Source organism: Suncus etruscus, chromosome 9 (genome assembly GCF_024139225.1).
Source record: "Suncus etruscus isolate mSunEtr1 chromosome 9, mSunEtr1.pri.cur, whole genome shotgun sequence".
Taxonomy (NCBI): Eukaryota; Metazoa; Chordata; class Mammalia; order Eulipotyphla; family Soricidae; genus Suncus; species Suncus etruscus.
In genome coordinates this window covers 27,696,456-27,716,189 of record NC_064856.1, presented here as the reverse complement: position 1 = coordinate 27,716,189, position 19,734 = coordinate 27,696,456, and the positions used below count along the sequence as shown (strand labels likewise).

Sequence of the window (19,734 nt, the reverse complement as noted above, 5' to 3'; positions counted from 1 at the left end):
ACCTCTTTCTTCTCCCTCTCTCCCTCTCCATGTCTCGCTCTCTCTATCTCTCTGTGTATGTCTCTCTGACTTTCTATGTCTCTCTTTTTTATCTGTCTCTTTGTATCTGTCTCTCTACTTCTCTGTGCCTCTGTTTTTATCTGTCTGTATCTGTCTCTCTACTTCTCTCTGGGCTTCATTTATACTCAGCATGTGCTCAGCCTCTGAGCCAAGTCCCTGGGTCCTGCAGTTTGGGGCTTTTCCAGCCTCCCCTGAGGTGATTGGAGCCTCCACAGTCACTCCTAGAGAAGCTAGGGGGCCTCCAGGGTTGGACCTGGCGATGCTTTGGGGATCATCTGTGGTGCCAGGCATTAAACTGGGGTAGGCCATGTATAATGCCTTAACCCCCGTACTAATTTGTTCTCCAGACCCCAGGGTTATTTTTGTTTAACAAGTTTACTCTGCCAAATGAGCACTGTTTAAAAAAAAAACCTCAAGAATACTTGAAAAGTTTCCCACATGTCAGAAAATGGAAAACTGGGATTGTTTGTCCCATATGGTAAGTGTAAAAATCACTGCAAAGGGAAAGCCTGTGGAATATTTAGTCTCCCTATTACCGACTTTTGAGCCCTCGGTTTACACAAAAGGGCTGTAGGCAAGGAGGGCAGCAAAGTGGAGCAGAAATGAGGGAGTCAGTGGACTGGATGGGTACAGGTGGCTTCTTACCCTGAGCCTGACCACATGGGGCAGGAAAACTCAGGCTGGAAGAGCAAGAAAGTAGCCTGTGTGGAATGAAGACAAAAACCTTCCAGAGAGAGGTAGAAATGGTGGAGGTGAAGTTCTTTCTAGAAGCAAATGCAGCCCAAAAGCTGATACGAATGTGTGTGTCTGTGCGTGTAAATGGGAGTGCAGATGTCTGTGTCCTTACGTGAGTACATGTGTGCAAATGCAGATTTGTGTATGTGCGAGTGTATGATGGATGTGAATATGTTTGTGTGTATATATGTATGTGTTTTTACCAGTATGAGAGTGTGTATATGAATCTGGGTATTGTGTGTATATATTTGCATATGTGTGACCATGTATGTATGTTTGAGTGTGCATATACATATGGGTATAGGTGTGAGTGCAAACACATGCATCGATTTATAAATATACATGTTTGTATGTGTATCTGACTGTGTGTATATGAATGTGTGAGTATATACCTGCACTGTGTTGTGTGTGTGCGCATATGTGCATGTGCAGATATGTATGTGTGAGTATTGTGCACTTATATAGTATCATGTGGGTATATATGAACATATATAAATATGTGTACTGTGAGTGTATATACATATACATATGTAAATGTGTATATTTCACGTGTATGTGAATATGTGTGAAAGATATCATGTATGTGAACATGTGTAAACGTATGTGCATGTGTGAGTACATAAATATTGTATTATATATTTGCATGTGTGTGTGAGTATATAGACATGTATTCATGTGAATGTATGAATATTTATACAGAAGTGTGTCTTGTAGGTTCATGATCAGTCAGTTGTAGCCCCCTGCTGGGCCTCAGAGCCCATCATACTCATGCTTTGCGTAGTGTTTGTCTGCACAATGGGCCTCCTGCGGTCATTGCGGTTCTGTTGCAGATGCGCACAGGCTTCCTGATGAACCTGATGGGGGTCCTGCTGCTCACCATGGCCATCAACACTTGGGGACAGGCCATCTTCAACCTAGGCACCTTCCCTGACTGGGCAGAAAGCCACTCCATCAACGCCACAGCACTACCCTCCGTTACAGCCAATGGCACTTTTCGGACCCTCTGAGTCCCCAGGGGACCCCTTTTGGGCAGCCCTCACTCTCCAGAAGACCCTCTCCATCAACCGCTCTCAGACCCTGGATCTGGCAGTACTCTTGGACCCAGAACGCAGCATTCAAGTTGACCTCCTGGGCCTTTCTGGTGTTCCTGCAGTCCCTGTGGGTTGGAAGATGGTTCTGCCTCTTCCCAATATGGTACTTTGGGCTCCAGTGGCCTTTCCCCTCTCGTCTGTGACAGGGCAGGAGAGAGTGTCCTCACAGGGGAACCACAGGGTTTATACCCCCATGATCAATGTCTCAGAAACTCACCAAAAATACTATCAAATAAAGATTATCAATAAATGTGCTGCCCCTTTCTTTGCCTTTCTGGATTTCTGGACATAAAAGGGTTGGCGAGCACCCAGTTCCTGAAATTGACCCCAGCGATCTTTCTACTGCTGTCCCTTCTGTCTCATCCACCTGCACACACACAGAGACACACATACGCACCCCATACAGACACACACACCACACAACTCACATACCATGTACCCCCCCACACTTACATACACCTCACACATCACACACTAGCTCTCTCACACTCACATACACTCATCCTTGCCTTGGAACATCTGCACAAATGGTCCAACAGCTCAGGTCACTTGGTTCCCAGTAGCATCTGTTCTCTCCTTTTATGCGGGTCTCTACCCAGGTGTCCTCCCCTCCCCTTCCCTCAAAAAGTTTCCCCAATGTGAAGGTCCCTCACTCTTCAGCACCCACCTTCCCTTGCTGCTTCTTTTGTCAGTGTGTTACTAGGGAGAGGAGTGTGTTTGTGTCATGGTACTAGAGACATAGTACTAGTCATTGTACTAGAATTGTGTGTTTGTGTGTGTGTGTGTGTGTGTGTGTGTGTGTGTGTGAGAGAGAGAGAGAGAGAGAGAGAGAGAGAGAGAGAGAGAGAGAAGTGTTTGGGTGGTTTCCAGGACTTCCTACATACAAAACCCATGTTCCACAAGCCAGTCTCTGCCTCTGCCCATTTGGAATACAAATTTAGAAGAACGAAGACTGGGTTTTGTTCTGTGCAGGAAATCTGGAACCTGGGCCATTTCTGGCTCTGCAGGCATTGTTACCTGGAAGGACAGCCCTGATCTTTCCCTGGGCAGGGTCATCCCTTTACCATAGCCTCCTCAGTGCGGCCTCCAGAGTTTCTCAGTGTAGGTGCACAGTCCATACCACATGGACTTTCCTTCTGGCTGAGAAGCAAGGCTGAGGCAGGTTCACAGATGAGCCTAGGCTCTGATGTGGGCGCAGAAGAAGGAGGCTGGTGATTGTGACAGGCTGACTCAGAGACCACTTCAAGCAGTGGCCAGAGAGGGCTGCATTCGAGGAGGAGGTTGGATGGAGTCAGCCCAGCTGTGAGCTCTTGCACTGTGGGAAGAAGTAGGGAGGCTAGGGCAAGACTTTGGTAGCAGGCAGGTAGCATCACAGGGTCTGTGATGAATATGACATTCCCAGAAGTTAGAAAAGACAAAATAAAATGAAACAGAAACAAAAACAAAATCTGGATGTTGAAGCAATAACACAATGAGTAAGGCATTTGCCTTATAAGGGCCAACCTATGTTTGATCCTTAGCATCTCATATGGTTCCCCAAGCCTTCCAGGAATAATTTCTGAGCTCAGAGCCAGGACCCACCCCCAAAGAAAACAAGTTCTCCTCTTGTAGTTGTGGCTGCATAACCACCACCACCATCCCTACCCAGAACTCAGGGCCTTGTAAGACAGGAGTTTCAGATTTGGGGTTTTCTCCTTTTGAAGGGGCTCTGCTGAATGGGTTGTCTTTTCTGGGACGGCTGGAGTTTGTCTGTGTTGGCTATGGATTCTCTAGGATCACTCTAGGAGTCTGACTTTGACTCTACCTGATTGTGGACTTCTAGAAAGAGATTATGGACACTTCTTAGTGCCTAGGATTGGTGTCATAACATCAATTCTGCCACATCCTATTGGCCATAAAGTTTTCTTGGCTTCAAGGGACTGGATTTGCCTCTTCCTTAGAAAGAATGGGCAACCATGTATAGCAAGGGAGAGAGTAGGACTCCACCTGTAATCAAGAAGGAAGAAAGGAAGGTAGGAGGGAAGGAGGGAGGGAGGAAGGTGAGAGGAAAGGAGAAAGGGAAGGAGGAAAGGAGGAGAGAGGGAGACAGGAGGATATGAAGGAAAAAGGGAAGGAGAGGAGAGCGGGGAAGGAATGAAGAAGGGAGGGAAGAGGTGAAGAAAGGAGGAACTGGGCAAGGAAGGAGGAAGGAAGAAAGAAAGTAAGAAAGAAAGAAAATAAAAATGAAAAGAAAAGAAAGGAGGGAGAAAGGGAGATCTAAATATCCAGCAGCTTTCTAGAGAATTATAGTGACTGTCGTCTGCCCCCTGAGCACATTTGGGAGCACCCTCGAATGCACAATAAAGAAATAACTAAGTAGAAGATCATAGTTTATTGTGAGAGAGAAGGCCTGTGATCTGTCAACAAGACTGGAGCCTACAGAGTACACTTGCCAAGCTGTCTGAGAGTGGTTCAGGAACTTCAGGAACTTCCACATATCCCAAATATGTGTGTTCAGATCTCAGCACACACACACACACACACACACACACACACACACACACACACACACACACTTCACTGGGCCTGAAGGAGTCGACATTGGAGAACAGTTATGCCATTCTTTGCAGTTACTGAGGGGCTGGAGGCCATCAGGAAGTGATTAGAAATCACAGGGAGAAACTGAGTTGTGCATACACAGACACATGTGGAAGCAACAAATGACAGACTCATCTTTTGTTTTTGGTTTGTTTTTGTTTTTTGTTTTTTGGGTCACACCCAGCAGCACTCAGGGGTTACTCCTGGCTCTACGCTCAGAAATCGCTCCTGGCAGGCTCAGGGGACCATATGGGATGCTGGGATTCTAACCACTGTCCTCTTGCATGCAAGGCAAATGCCTTACCTCCATGCTATCTCTCTGGCCCCACATCTTTTGTTTTTAGCTTTAAATTAAAAAAAATTGGTGGGAACCACACCCAGCAGTGCTGAGGGGTTACCCCTGGCTGGGTCTGTACTCATAAATCACTCCTGGCAGTGCTCTGGGGACCATATGGGATGAGGAGGATAGAACTTGGACTGGCCACATGCAAGGCAAACGCCCTCTCTGCTAGACTGCACTCATTTAGGCCCCACGTTTTAAAAGTTATTTTTATTAAGACATCAAGATTTACAAAGTTAATAGAGTTGTTTCAGGCATACAGTGTTCTAATTCCACCACCACTGTGACTTCCCTCCCCTTCCTCTGGGAGTTTCCCAGTTCTCCAGAGAAACAGAAAAACTGCAGGGATGAATGTCTATGCTGCGGACCCAGAGCTAATCTGTTTTGGCATCAAAAAGGAGCTGTCATCCCAGACCCCTCTTGCTCAATGGGAAGCTGGTCTTCAGCTGAGGTGGTGAGACCCATCACATCACAGCGGACAGCTGACTGGTGCCCACACTGTCCATTTCACCCCACAGAAACACCCAGAGGAATGTGTGACTCAATAGGTGGGTCAAACCCAGCCCACAAGATACAGAAAATGGACCCTCCTATCCACCCAACGTAGAGTCAAATGGTCACTCCTAGGTCTGTGCTCAGAAGTGACCCTGGCAGTATAGGAGAGATGAAATTCAGGAACACCCATACTGGGGTTTGAACCATGGAAGGGCAGAGACTGAACCTCAACATGAGGTTGGCTATTTGACATTAACTTTGATTTTGCCTATGGCTCCTAGAAAATAAAGCCTGAGAAGTGATGTGATTTTATGCATGAAGAGATTGTTTCTGCTGTGCTGGATAGCCCTAAAATGTGTTATATCTGGTGCTTTCTCCGCTGTCTGCAGCAACAGCCTCCACCCACAGAGCCGCCTGGCCACTCTCTGCTCAGACCTGAGCACTTACCACTTCCCCTTCCTGCTTGTCTTGTGGCTCTGAGTCCTCCTATAGAAATTCCCCTGCCCATACTGACTGTTTGTGATGACTCACAAGTCCCTTCCGGATGGGCTGGGCACCAGAATGGGACCACCTCTCCTCTGCACAGGCAAAAGGAACTGTTTGCCTGATCCTGTACAGAAGGAGATCAGCTTCACCAAGGGCACTGCTACTTGGTCCATGACCCATTTTTCCAAACTTACACCTGCCCAAGCCTTTGACTGCTCAGGGACCAGGCAGCAATCTGGTTCCCACGCAGAGACTATGCATGCTAGGGTCTCCCGATCTGCTCCCTTCGAACCCTGCCAGGCATAGAGCTGGTTCTTGGGGGTTCATAGAGGCTCCCACAATAAGGTCCTAGCAGCCTGATCTGATTGATGGGGCTCACAGCAGAACGGACCAGCTTGTATTCATTGTTTCCTGGGCACACACCATCCATGATCAGCCCGAGTCCTCTGACAGCTCTGAGAAGTAGGTGCCAATTTCCTCTTTTCTCTGGACCAGGGAACACCTGGCATCAGCAAGGGATGAAATTTGGTCCAAAGTCACATAGCACCACTCCTACAAGGGTGGGAAATGGTGGGCCCCACCTCACTTCAAATAGTTGGTCGAGATGGGTTACTCCCCTGTTTCAACCTGCCATCTTCAGAAAAGCAAATCCTTTTGCATTGAAATGAAGGCATTGCAGGGCTAAGGCTTGAACCTCAAAATTTGGGACTGAGCTCAGTTGGGCACTGACAAAGTTTTCTATTGGCGAAGAAGCACCAGAAGTGGCCCCAGGCCTCCTGCACTCCTCCTTGGACACAGAGGCGTGTCCCCAGAGACAGCCCTGCCTCCAGACCACAGGAAGAAATGGACTGAACCTTTGAGGTTTCTGTTTTGGATGAACCTCACCCTCAGCTGCTGCAGAATACAAACCCCCTATGTGCTGGATTCTGCAGAGACATATAATAGTGGCTCGTACTTTAGCTGTTGGGGCCCTACAGGCTCTGCCCTATGTCCCACGTCCCCTCCCACACATGGGAGATCTGGTGTCCTCTCCTGGAGGGTGATGGGACACCCCTATGGCCACACGTGTCTCACTCAACTATGTGATGAAGGTGTCACTTCCATTTGGACAGGGAGACTCAGGAGTAAGTGTAGGAGGGAAATGATAGGGACTGTTCCACGTACCTCCTTCAATGGGTCCTTGCAATAGGAATACCAGGGGAACCTCCTGTAGAGAGTGGTCCTATTGTATGTGGTAGGGCACAAAGTGTTTTCTTCTCATCAAGAGTCTGAAAGCACCCATGCCAGCAGGGTGGCAGTGTACACCTACGGGCCCACACATGGATTGAACAAGAATTGTTTGTACCATCACAGGCATCCTAGCAGACTCCTAGGAATTCTCAACTTGCTGGAGCCTGGAATAAAACCCTAGAGCAGACTCTGGCAGATGCTGAGACTTGGTTAAGGGAATTCATCCTCTGGGTCTCCTTTCTGGGCTGGAGGATGGAAACCGCTCCAGTGCCCTCTCCAACACCTTGTTGGAAATTAGGATTCTGCAAGTATGAACAATATCCTCTTTAAGACCACTATGCCTGGGGCTGGAGAGATAGCATGGAGGTAGGGTGTTTGCCTTGCGTGCAGAAGGACAGTGGTTTGAATCCCGGCATCCCATATGGTCCCCCGAGCCTGCCAGGAGCAATTTCTGAGTGTAGAACCAGGAGTAACCCCTGAGTGCTTCCTGGTGTGATCCAAAAACCAAAAAAAAAAAAAAAAAGACCACCATGTCTGTTCTGAGCCAGTGCTTAGTAAACGGTAACTTAAATTATGGCTTCTTTTGGTCTGTTTCCATATGGGGGACACACCCAGCAGTGCTCAGAGGCTAGTTCAATCTTAGTGCTCAGAGAAGATTCCAGATGGTGTTGGGGGTGGGGACCAAACGCATTTCCAGAGATGGAAATCAGTGTTCCAATATGCAGAGCATGTCCAGGGCCAGGCAAAAGTTCTCCAGTTCTCATAGCAATTCTGTAATAGGAGGAAACAGACCGAGAGAGGTGAGGTCACCTGCCAATGGTCACACGTGGAGACAAGGACAGGCCTGAAGCTAAAAGCTGGAAAGAGTTGGGGAGGACAGAAATTCCCTTGACATAGAGGAGCATGGGGTAGGGTCCCACCCTTAAGAGTCAGGAGCATCTCCCCCTGAGTTGTGTAACTTCAGAGGGAAGCAGCAGAGTTCTCTGGGCCTCGGTCTCTGCCTCTTTGAAATGGGTCTAGTGCTGTCTTTCTGCCATCAGGATCAGAGCAGTTGCCAGGATGAGGCTTTCTTCCCTCCCACATCTTCCACCCACTCCCAGAGCAGAAGGGAATGAGGCATCCTGCCCAGCCCAAGGCGGGACAAAGTGACCAGGAGGGGACAGTTGAAGGGCAAGAAAGCAGAAGCAGCCGGGTTTCTCGATCCTCCTGGACTTGATCACCCCACTTCCCATTCACCTGCCACCGCTGCCAGAGAGCTGTCCTGGGTGTGCTGCCTTCCCAGAAGCATGAGAGTTGCCTGGGGGACAACTGAGCATGAGGACAGGAGCCGGTAGGTGGGGAACCTTGACTCTGGGGGTCTTGGGTAGCAGGCAGGAAAGGCAATTGCTGAGGCTGATGGCCTGTGCTCTGGTGTGTGAGCCTGGTAAGTTCTCACCTCTTTGAGTCTCAGTTTCTGGTCTGAGATGGAGAGGAATGGGGGGACTCAGAGATGGTGAGACAGGTGAGTAAGAAGCAGTAGCTGGAAACCCCACTGTACCCTCCATTCAGATCACCTCCCATTCTGCAGTAATTAGTCTACTAGCTTGTATTTTAGGCGCTCCCACATTCCCGACATAATTATACCATAGGGGGCTAGGGAATTTTATCCTGAATCCAACTCTTCATGGCAGAGGAGGAGGACTTGTTTGCAGAACCAGACACTGATAATAGGCATTGCTGGCAACAGTGGCACTCAGATTCACCAGCCTAGTGTAAAGGTAGAAACTTAACCTAGATACTTTGATTTCTCAACAAAAGCTACAAGTCTGAATTTTTTTTTCTTTTTGGTTTTTGGGCCACATCCAGCGGTGCTCAGGGGTTACTCCTGGCTGTCTGCTCAGAAATAGCTCCTGGCAGGCACGGGGGACCATATGGGACACCGGGATTCGAACCAACCACCTTTGGTCCTGGATCAGCTGCTTGCAAGGCAAACACCGCTGTGCTATCTCTCCAGGCCCACAAGTCTGAATTTTTATGCAAAATTCTTTTGTTTCTGAATTGAGGCAGCTAACAAGCACACTCTCACACAACTCATGTCACATACATGCATTCACACATATACACAATCTCTCACATACTGTCACACAATCACATACATACAGACACTCTCACACACATATATACACAAACTCTCTCTCTCTCTCTCACACACACACACACACAAATACATATCTACACACTTTCTCCCACATACTGAGGAACCAACACAAAGCACACTGGCATTTGTAGATGAGTGAGATTCAGCATCAAGCTCTTAGCTTGAGAACTCTGTCCTAGCCTGATCACACTCCTTCTCTCTTTCAGTCTCCCCTCTTCCTGAGCATACCTATCAGAGCTTAGAATATTTATGTACCTTCTTACCTCTGATAGGGATACTCAAACCCTTGTCATCTCAAGAACTGACATGTCAGACCCAATTCTAATGTCACCTTTACAAAAAGACTTCCCAGCTCTCTGTCCTGACCCCCTCCAGGGTTAGGCCCAGACATGTGGTTATGAGAGTTATTTTTCACAGCAGTGCTCTGGGATCAGAGATTTCTTTTTCAGGAAATTAAGTGATAAATTTTTCAAACTAGATTTTGTATGGACCATGGCCGAGTCCATCCTGATATTCACAGAGGTTAGCAGGGCTGTCACAAGGCAGAGCCCTGAGGTTTGTCACCATCATGCTCATTGCTAACACTGTGATTTTATAGGGCTCTCCACTGGGCGACACATGAAAGTGCTTTTTGTGCCCTGTAAATTGGTCTAATGCTCCAAAAATCCTGTAACAAAAGTTCTTACTCACCAGGACTCAGTTGTGATGAATTTCACCCTGGAAAGAAAGTTTCGGATCTATGGCACAGCTGGAGCCAGCAGAGATTTCCTTCCAGATTTGTCTAAATCCCGGGATTGTCTTGATTCCATTGGAGTTCTCCAGCTCCACATTCCTTTTTTTTTTTATTTTTTTAAATTTTTAATTATGAGAACAAAGATGCAAAGAAAGAGGACAAGGTAAAGTTACAGTGGAAGGACAATCACCCATAACATAATTCTCAGAAGAAGTCCCCTTGCTTGATATCTTAACTTTGAACTTTCAGCCAAAGAACATTAAGATAAATAAAACAGAATCCATGTACAATTACTTTGTCCCTCAAGTCCCCAGATTGTAACACATTATAATATTTCTTAACAGCACACAAGGCAATCTAAAGCCATAAAACTTACATAACTCCTTAAACATTAGAGGCATAGTATTTTTTACATTTCCATGTACATGCATATTAGCTTAAGTTAACCTCAAATTTTAAGTAGGTTTTTTTTTAAGGATTAGAGTCAAAGGAGCACAGTAAAAACGGTGTTAGAGTGGCAATTGTTGTTTGCATAGGCCCACCAAAATATGAGAGGCATGGAAAGGAATAACCTTGGCCTAAATACAAAGAGATCCTACCCCTGAAGTTTCCTGGCATAAGACCAACTCTAGGCTCCAGGCAAGTTATCGTCCAATCCAAGACATTGTCCGTAGTGCCAACACACTTTTCACACAGTCTCTGTTGTTAGTATCATGTTTCTGTATTAAAGATCCTGGAATCTGCATATCCTACATTGAAGTCATGATGTGGAGAATCTCCTCGTTTCACCTCATCATTAAAGGGCAATGCAGGAAGCCCTGTCCTGTAAGCAGGTCGTTGTTGTTAAGTCTTCTCAGTGTTAAGGGAAGTCTCTTTTGAGCAGGTTGATGTCTGAGCAGTGGCAGGGTCTTCCTTGGTAGAGGATTGCTTCCAGGTGATGTTATAGACAAACCTGGATGTTTCATGGATGGCTTCCCTGGTTCAGGGGTGAATGGAAAATGCCCTTTCTTCTGAGGCCTGTGCCGGGTCATTATGTCAATGTTCAGGGTGTAAGGTCCCATTGCACTACAAGATTTGTGTATTCCAATCTCTATTCGATAGGATCTTATTTGTATGTATAGTATTTTCTCATTTTAATGTGCCTATGCAAAAAAGGAGCAATGCCACGTGGCATTATTGGTGCATATGGGGGACATAAGAACAAGTCTAATAGTCCCCATGTCATGGTTCAATCATAAGCATTAAACTGGGGGAATCTCTCACCAAAATTCCTTGTTGAACAGCTCATAAAGAGAAGATAAAAAGTGGTTAGAATCGTCATTGTATAAGAGAATATTTAGTAAGACTTATAGTTGTCAGGGAAAAACAAAATATTCTAAAGACATACGTGTCCATTTTATGTCTTTTGAAACAGTTCAGGGTTGTTAACACACAATGCACGGCTTAGGTCTGTGATTAGGATTGTGCAATACTGAAGTTAAAAAGAGTAATGTGGGTTAGTGATGTTTGGGTGAGAGAGTTAAGGAGTAAAAATGAGCTTTGAAGGGGTGTGGAAAAGGGCAGAATACAAAATGGACATTCTGGATACGCAAAACATAACATAAAGATAAGGAATACTCTTAATACAAGCTAGCGCCCCCGCGCGGTTTTTCCCATATGCAGAGTGGTCAGAAATTGCCAGTGACAAACTTAGCGCAACCGAGCAAATCTCAGCACACCCCAAGTTAGGACCAACCATTTCTGACCGCCTGGGCTGCCACCCCAGAAGGCCTGGAGGCCGGGGGCAGAAGAGGGGAAGGCTGGGAGCCTATCAAGGCTCCCAGCGCACCCAAGTTAGGGAGAAGGCCTTCCACATGGGGTCTCCCCCAACCCCATGCCGGCTAGAGCTAGCCTCCAGCTCAAGAGAGGATCGAGAGAGAGCCGGAAGCCAGGATCTGCCCACCCTACACCCTGTGCCCTTCCCTCCCTAGAGCTGAGGGAAGGGCAGGGAAAGCTTGGGACCCCATCCAGGAAGGATCCCCTGACACCCACCTTGTCTAGCCGCCTCAGCTCCACTTCTTAACTCTAGAGTTCACCAGGGTTGCTTTCATTACCTGTTGGTCCCAAAAAGTCCATACATTCCTCCTGCCATCTTGAATGACCAAAAATTCTTTCTTAACTTTCCAGCAAAGCTTCCTGAAGGCTCTAAGTGGTCATGGGCAAATTCATGCACCAATTAGTGTGGTCAGGGATGTGTTTTCTGGGTTGAGTAGAAGTGGGTGTGTGTTCCCCTCTCAAGGTAAGGGGACTTCATAGGCTTTGCTTGCAGCTAGCTGAGTAATTGCCTTCCCACCACCATCCCTGACCATGAGTCCTACACCATGCAACCACAGTGCCTACACTCACTGAAAAGAATTCAGGATCCTTTATTTCTTCTCCTTTTCTCATGGGCAGCTATCTCATAACTTCTTTACCTTCTTTGAAAATGTCTTCAATTCTTCCAGAATTTCCTGTATCATCAGTGCTGCTCTAGCCTCCTGCAGAAAGAAGCAATTATATAACAAATACTTATGGAACATCTGATCTGTGCTCTTGGGATTATTTATTAAAAAGACTAAATCTCAATCTTGGTGGGTGGATGCTCTAATGATAGATATTAGCTAGCATAGTCCTTACTATGTGCCAGGCACCAAATGACCCTGAGAGGTGCTAGATTTTTTGCACCATTTTACAGAAAAGAACATAGAGAGGTTAGGAAACTAAAGCAAGATCAGATATAGGTGGTAAGTGAAGGAGTAGAGACTTAAATGAAGGCAATCATAGTTAAGGCATGCACTTCACCTTTGCTCTGCTCTGTGTGATATCAATGCAAGTTCCAGTACTTTGCCTACTAATTCCTCTCCATCGATTCCATTTTCCCTGCCATCTCCAGAAGGATATCAGAACAGTAAATATGTGAAAATATTCAACTCCACCCTTGGACTATCCACTGGCAAACTGGCTAGTCTATCTTAAATGAACTCTCTCAATCCCACTCTCAATCCCATTTTCCCATCAGCTGCTCTGTTTCTTAACTCTTCCTCTGCAAAAATATGTTGAAGACTCACCCTATCCTCCTTGTCCTCCTTGTCTCCTTAGACATTGGCCCAGTGTGGCATCAAGTTGTCCTTGTTCAGGTTACCGCTGACTTCTGACTTCCAGGTAGTCTGATCTCTTGGCCATAGCTCAATTCTCTTCTTCTGTGACCCAGCAGTGACCTATAACACATTTTATCTTTTGTCTTGAGACATTCTATTCACTTTGCTGTGCCAGTGTCACACTGTCTGGCTTCTCAGTTTCCTTTGCTAGTTCCTCTGCATTTCTACCCACTTCTAGACAACCTAGGAAGTCTTGAACCTCTTACATCAGAGTCCTGATCTCCCCTATGCAACAAGGTCGGCTCCAACCTCAGCTTCCCCTTGTGAGGAAGCAATCCCTCATTTCTTTCATCACCAAAACACTAAAGCACTAAACCTCCCAGTCATTCTCGACTCCCCTATTTCTCTGCATCTATAGCCCACCCATCCATCAGCCAGTCTTGTTGGCTCACCCAATAAAACATATCCAAGATCCAACCTCTTTATTATCCCTCTAAATTTGACTATGCATGCTGAGACGCTCATTAGCTTTAGTTCTTGCAGTGCCACCAGCAGCATATTTATTTATTACTTGTTGCATGAATAAATATAAAATCATGAGAGTACAGAAATACCTCATCAATCAACTGGTCCATTACTCTCAACTCCCTTCTCCTTAAAACTATAAAGGGTCAAGATTCAGCCAACCAAAACAGAATTCAAGTGAGATGGAGTCTCCCTCTTCCTCTATCTCTTCCTGGGTGCTTCTCTAGGACACTCTCATTCTCATGAGCCCAACTCCTTGACAAGATGAGAATTCTATGCACAAGCAGTCCTTAGCTCCTTGTAAGGAGCACTAAGACAGAAACAAGGATTCTCCCTCACAGTATTATGATGGAAACAAGGATTGTCTCTCACAATATTATGGCGGAAACAGTTCCAAATAGGAAGAATTCCAGGAAGAGCTGATTGGTTCCGCTTGGTTCAGGGGATTTGGGGGTGGGTTAATCTGATTGGCCCTTCTGGGAAGAGCCCGCCCCTATGGCTGGAGGGGTGAAGCTAGTTGCAAGTGCTAGGCTTAAAGGTCAGGGCCTTGGGCAGACTTGGTTTCTCACCCTCCTGATAGTGCTTCCTCCAATTTCCTTGTGTGCAGGTGGAGGTTCTGGCCCTCCAGGCTCTGCAAATTGCTTGCTCCACTACAGGCTGTCTGGCTCACCTTCTCCCAGCCTGTCCCAGCCAGCTGTGGCCAGCTGCTGACCCAGCTCCTCTTATGTGGTTTCTTGGCGGCAGTGACTGCAAGTCTGACCTACCGGTGGCTGGTGTCTTCCCTGCTCTGTCCCCCAGCGCCCTCAACCATAGTGGCCATCGTCTATGGCCTTCTGCTCTTCCTGCTCCTGGGGTTGGTGGCCCCAGCACGCTGCCTTTTTGCACTCAGTGTGCCCGCCCTGTGCACGAGGCAGAGCCGCCGCCTGCTGCTGTCCTACAGCATCGCTACACTGGCTGCGGAGGTGGTGCCCAACGTCCTGGCCAACATGGGCGCAGTGGGCCAGGTACTGAGGTGCATCTCGGAAGGCTCCATGGAGAATCTCCTCAATAGCACTTACCAGCTGAACACAGCGACTAAGGCTCTGGGCCGCAACCATTTCCAGGCTGTGAGCGTCCAACTTCAGGGAAACGGCTCTGCCTTTCTCTCTCACATGCTAGGGGTCACTCAGCAGGTCCTGGCTGACTTCTCTGACCTGGAGTCCCTGGCCAGAGGTGCAATGCTGGGCGTCCGGAGGGTGGTCGGAGGGCTTTTTGTATTGGGTCTCCTGGCAGATTCCGCCTACTATCTCCATCGATACCTCATGAACCTGCACTTTGATAATATCTATGCCACAGTGCAATTGGCTCAGTTACTGGAGCAGACCGGGGCCACACACCTGCTGAATCCCCCACCATCCTGGCTGATATGGGCAAATCGGCTTCGGCTGTCCCCCCGAGAACTGCTAAGCTGTCTGCCCATGCTGGTGCTGCTCACCCCACTCCTGCTGACCACAGTCCTGTTGGTAGCCACTGACCACCTGGCCTTCCTCCTGGCACAGGCAGCCATGGGCTGGGCTCAGGAGCTGCCTGTGGTGCCCATCACGCTCATAATCAAGTACGATGTAAGTGTCACACGGAGAACAAGGGTCAAGACTAGAAGGAAGTGCTTGGCTTTGTGAAACCATTAACTTCAAACTGATGTTCACTAGCCTAAGCTGTGGGCCCCTAAGGCATGAGCTAAAGAGCTCCTTCCATGCCCGATTGCCCAAAGGGAGTGAGCTCTGTTGCCAGAGAGGACCCTGGCTCCCAGAGATGTGAAAAGGAGTTGTTGTACACAAGATATCCTTTTCATCTATGGCATCATGCTCCACCCTCATCTTCCTCCCTCAACAAGTGGTACCATATTCCTCCCCCCACCCAAGTTCTCATGAATGCTAAAATGGGGGAGTGTCTCTGAAAGGACCTAGGGTATGCCAGGTCATGTGGGAGATACTGAACCAATGCTGGTTCTTAATTACTTATATGTATAGGAATCATAAGGTAAGTGAGCTTTGGAATGCTTTGGTTCACTGTTTCCCAGCAGGGGCCATAAGGTCCTGGGGTGTAGCAAGTCAGCCCCTGAAGAGGTTGACTGATGGAGGGATGGAGGATGAGGTCTTTCCCTTCCAGCTCGGAGCACGCGTCTGCCACCCTGTCTAGCCCACGGTTCTGAGGTGAAACGGCGGGTAAACAGCTGGCAGTCAGCTCGTTGAAATATTTGCTTTATTCGGTGGACAACACTGAAGTCCAAAGACTCAGCTTCTGTTCCAGCCAAAAGGGCCTTCCACAGACCCTTGTTTTTATTCCCCAGAATCAGGTACCACCCAATGGTGGGATCAAATACCAACCAATGGTGGAAGCAGAATCAGGTACTACCCTAGGGTGGGGGCAGAATGCCAGGTCACACCCTAGGGTAGGGCACAATCACCAATCAGTTTAGGGTGAGTAACATAGTAATCCCCTAAAATATTTACATACACAACACTGGGGTATTCCAAATGGTCACAGGTAAAAACTATATTCATAAGAGGGCCATAGCATAAGGCTAGTGGCTACCAAGGAATCCATAGAAAGGAAATAAGATTGGAAAAGTACATGGTTAGAAAATGGATGAGAAGCACAGGTCTAAATCAGGACTCAAGAGGAGAGATAAAACAAGAACTGACTGCAGTTCAAATCCCTAGCACCATATACCTTATATGAGCACTTCCAGGACTCACTCTTGAGCACAGGGGCAGGAAAGTCCCTGCCAGGTATGGCTCAAAATAGAGGAAAATAGTGTTTGGGTCAAATCCTGCTTTTGCAAATTATCTTCTATTGGAAGTTTCAAGTAGTTTTAAATACATTGCTTATGGGCTCCTCTACAATGATGATTTTGAGTAATTGTAAGAGGCACTGTAGACTCATAAAGCCTTATGTGTCTATTGTTTAAATAACAGTGGGTAGGTTTCCACTGATTCCAATTGGTATGATTACTAGTGAAGCAAGACTTATGGTTTTCAATCTATTTTGTTATTTCTGGGCTACACCTGTCTGTGCTCAGTTCTTACTTATTCCATGATTAGGAATCACTCCCAGTGAAACCAAAATTGGTGCCAGGGATCAAACATGGGTAAGTCATTTGCAAGGCAAGCATCTTACTATCTCTCTAGCCCTCAGTCTTTGACTACAAGTCTTTTTATCTTTGGTGGTGAAATTTCACACAGAAATTCACTTTCTAGTGTCTGTCAAACTATCAGGCCCTGGACCAAGAACAAAGAAGAAATAATGACAATCAATATGTATCGATCACTTCTATAGTGTTTCTATCACATGAGATTTGTCCATTTAGAGGGCCACATTCCAGCTTTTTTAAAACAGTTTCAATAGACCAGAATAGAAATTGATTGAAGAGAGTTGTAGGTGATGAAAGTATCTACCATTTTATGAATTCTTTCCCACTGCTCAATCTGAGCCTCTAGAAGCTGCTCTAACAAGCGTTTCTGACTGTTGGTTTCAGGAAAAAAAACCTGCACTGTGTCCCAAGTGTCCCCTGACGAGTTCATCTCATCCACCCTGCAACATCAGGGCTTGTGAATCGTATTGTGATTCTCCATGGAGCCTTGATACCATCCTCTTATCAGATAGGAGGAAAAGGGGTAGGCCCCAGCTAACAGTGCTCAAGGATCACTCCTAATAGTGCTTGGAGGACCCTATGTAGAAGGAGTGAACCAGCATCAGCTAATGTGCAAGATTGTGCTCTTGCCAATCAACTGACTCCCCTGCAAGGCTTCACAGTCTGTCAAATGCTCTCCCTTATGAGTAGGTAGAAGCAGCCCTGTGCTTCCATGAAGGCTCCTGAAGCACCCTTCAGTGAAAGGCTCATGCTGAGTGCTCCTTTGCTGTGGTTGCCCCATTCCACATGTTCTCCATGCCTTTCAGTCCCAGTGATGCTCCATGCTCTTCTTCTTCCATGATCTTTTTTTCCAGGTTGATTCCTGACTCCTCAGAGGGTCCTTCAGTCCCACCAGGAGTGAACCTTGAGCACAACCAAGTATGGGACTCCAGAAACAAAATATTAATGAGGGTGTAGAGAAACAGGGGGATGGTGAGGTCACGTGACCAGCAGGCACCCAAACTAGGTTTGATTCCCTAGGTCTTCTGGAACTCATCAGTGTAGCTCTGGAGCCCCCAGCCCTCTTACCTGCAGGCCACTCAGAATTGCTGGGTATAGGATTGGAGACCACCCAACACTGCAAGAGTGGCTTGGCCATCCCAGCACTCAGAACCCAGGCATCATTGCCCTACATTAGTTAGCTGAGAATTGCTAGGAGAGCCCCTGGACCTTCTGAGCAACTCTTGGGAGCCTCTCTCCAGAATATTAAGAGGGAGATGGATGTTTCTAAGTGAAGTTCTGGATTCAGTCTCCAAGCTTGCAACAAGAAAATAGAGAAGACTCTAGAGGCAGAGAGGTGGCTCAAAGGGCTGGTGGTGCATATTTGGAGTTGCATTGGGCTGAGAGCAAGCTCTGAGCACTATTAGGTGTGGCCCTGAAAGCAAAAATAAATAAATAAATAAATAAATAAATAAATAAATAAATAAATAAATAAATAAATAAATAAATGAAGCATGATGGCATGGGTCCAAAGATGAATATTGTAATCTTTTTTTATTTTTTATTTTTTGGTTTTTGGGTCACACCCGGCAGCACTCAGGGGTTACTCCTGGCTCTATGCTCAGAAATCGCTTCTGGCAGGCTCAGGGGACCTTTTGGGATGCCGAGATTCGAACCATATGTGATCCTCTGGGATCAGTTCCCCCTGCCTCTCTTTAAATTATGCCCAAGTTAATCTTGACCTCTGTGGGTTTGACAGAAAAGAACATGTCAAGTGCTCCCTAAGACCTCAGAATGAGAAAACCCTTTGAAACATTGGTGTATTTCTATAAGAATGTCTTCCCAAAGAGTAAAAATAAAAATACTTTTGGAACTGGAGAAATGATACAGCAGGTAGGACTTCTGCCTTGTACAAGGCTGACCTAAGTTCACTCCTTGTTCCCTCAAAACTCTGCCAGTAGTGGCTCCTGAGATCAGAGCCAGAAGTAAATCCTGAGCACTACCAGCCATGGCCCTCAAAGAAAAATTGTAAAAGAACTTTTGTACAAATCCAGTTCAGACTCCGCATCTCTCTGGATGCTCCTCAGGTCTGGGAAAACAAGGGTCACTTCTATATCCATTTTGCAGAGGAGAGCAGGGAAAGTTGAGGCCAGTCAGTCCTGCAGAGTGAGCAAGAGGTGTCAGTTGATGATCTGTCTGTTAATGTGGCTCCTTTCTCCTTTTGAAGGCAGCATACACGGTCCTGGACTTCATCCCTTTCCTTTTCAATCAGCCCCCCATCGAGAGCCCTTTTATCTCCACCCACCGGACCTTTCAGTGGGAACTTCGCTTCACCTCCCCAAACTGTTCACTGCTATCTCCCCAGCGACCCCACACAGCAGCCCCCCTGGTTGCCGGAGCCCTGCAGCTGATAGCTGGATTCATGGTCCTGCTAGAAACCTACAGTCATCGCCTGAGACACACTGTAGCCGCTTCCTTCTTCGAGGAGCAGGAGGTGAGGAGAGTCCATTACCTCCAAGCCCGGCTCCAGCGCAGATATGATAGGCACCGGGCCAGCCGTTGCCCTAGGGTTCTTCCTCCAGGCACCCCACGTGGAGACGCAGGCCTACTGGACAGTGACATACAGAGCAGAGGTGACAGAAAGGACAATGATGGACAAATCTGAGCTAGAAACTTATTCCTTCTGCTGTCACCCTCTGTGACCTTGGGGAGATTACTTACCCTTTTCGAGCCTCCATTGCCACAACTGCAAGACTACTGTTCAGTGACCCTGAGGGTGCAGTGATTTGTGGGGCATAAATGGCCTTCACAAACAGAAAGGGGCACAGCAGAAGCCAGAGCAGGAAAATCAAAGACACGTAAGTACTGCGTCAGGCCACTTGGTCTCACTAGGGGTTCCTTCCCCACTGGATAGACGTATCTCCTCAATGCTTTTGATACTTCTCTCCAACAGTCTCCTGGACTTATTTATAGGAACCTCAGTTGTTCTTGAGTTAATAAAATAAGTTATTCACCAGATCAAACTCAATTATTTTCTCCTTTGCTTCAATTTCCCTTAGGGATTGCCAGGGTTAGTAGCCAAAACTCCTGGATTTCT

At 47.0% G+C, this 19,734-nt stretch overlaps 2 protein-coding genes across 2 annotated transcripts in view; both read left to right on the top strand.

Moving 5' to 3' along the window:
• Positions 1–2,012, top strand: part of SLC13A3 (solute carrier family 13 member 3) — a 72,737-nt gene extending 70,725 nt beyond the window's left edge. Inside the window, exon 13 of the mRNA XM_049780519.1 lies at positions 1,626–2,012. Within this exon, the coding sequence (XP_049636476.1) occupies positions 1,626–1,802 (177 nt within the window). The 3' untranslated portion in view covers positions 1,803–2,012. The remainder of the gene's footprint in view (positions 1–1,625) is intronic.
• A 7,631-nt stretch (positions 2,013–9,643) lies between these two features.
• On the top strand, positions 9,644–19,302 carry OCSTAMP (osteoclast stimulatory transmembrane protein). The gene is made up of 4 exons (XM_049780545.1): positions 9,644–9,673; positions 13,002–13,039; positions 14,133–15,126; positions 18,865–19,302. The coding sequence occupies exons 1-4, from the start codon at positions 9,644–9,646 to the stop codon at positions 19,300–19,302; spliced, it is 1,500 nt and encodes a 499-aa protein (XP_049636502.1).
• Positions 19,303–19,734: the final 432 nt, after the last annotated feature.

What these genes read in the sequence shown, in the direction of transcription:
- OCSTAMP (XM_049780545.1), top strand. Translation starts at nt 9,644, where the DNA reads ATGGCCGAGTCCATCCTGATATTCACAGAG. An exon ending in ATCAAGTTGTCCTTGTTCAG is followed by an intron (nt 13,040 to 14,132) that starts GTTACCGCTGAC and finishes CCTTGTGTGCAG; the next exon opens with GTGGAGGTTCTGGCCCTCCA. An exon ending in CGCTCATAATCAAGTACGAT is followed by an intron (nt 15,127 to 18,864) that starts GTAAGTGTCACA and finishes CTCCTTTTGAAG; the next exon opens with GCAGCATACACGGTCCTGGA.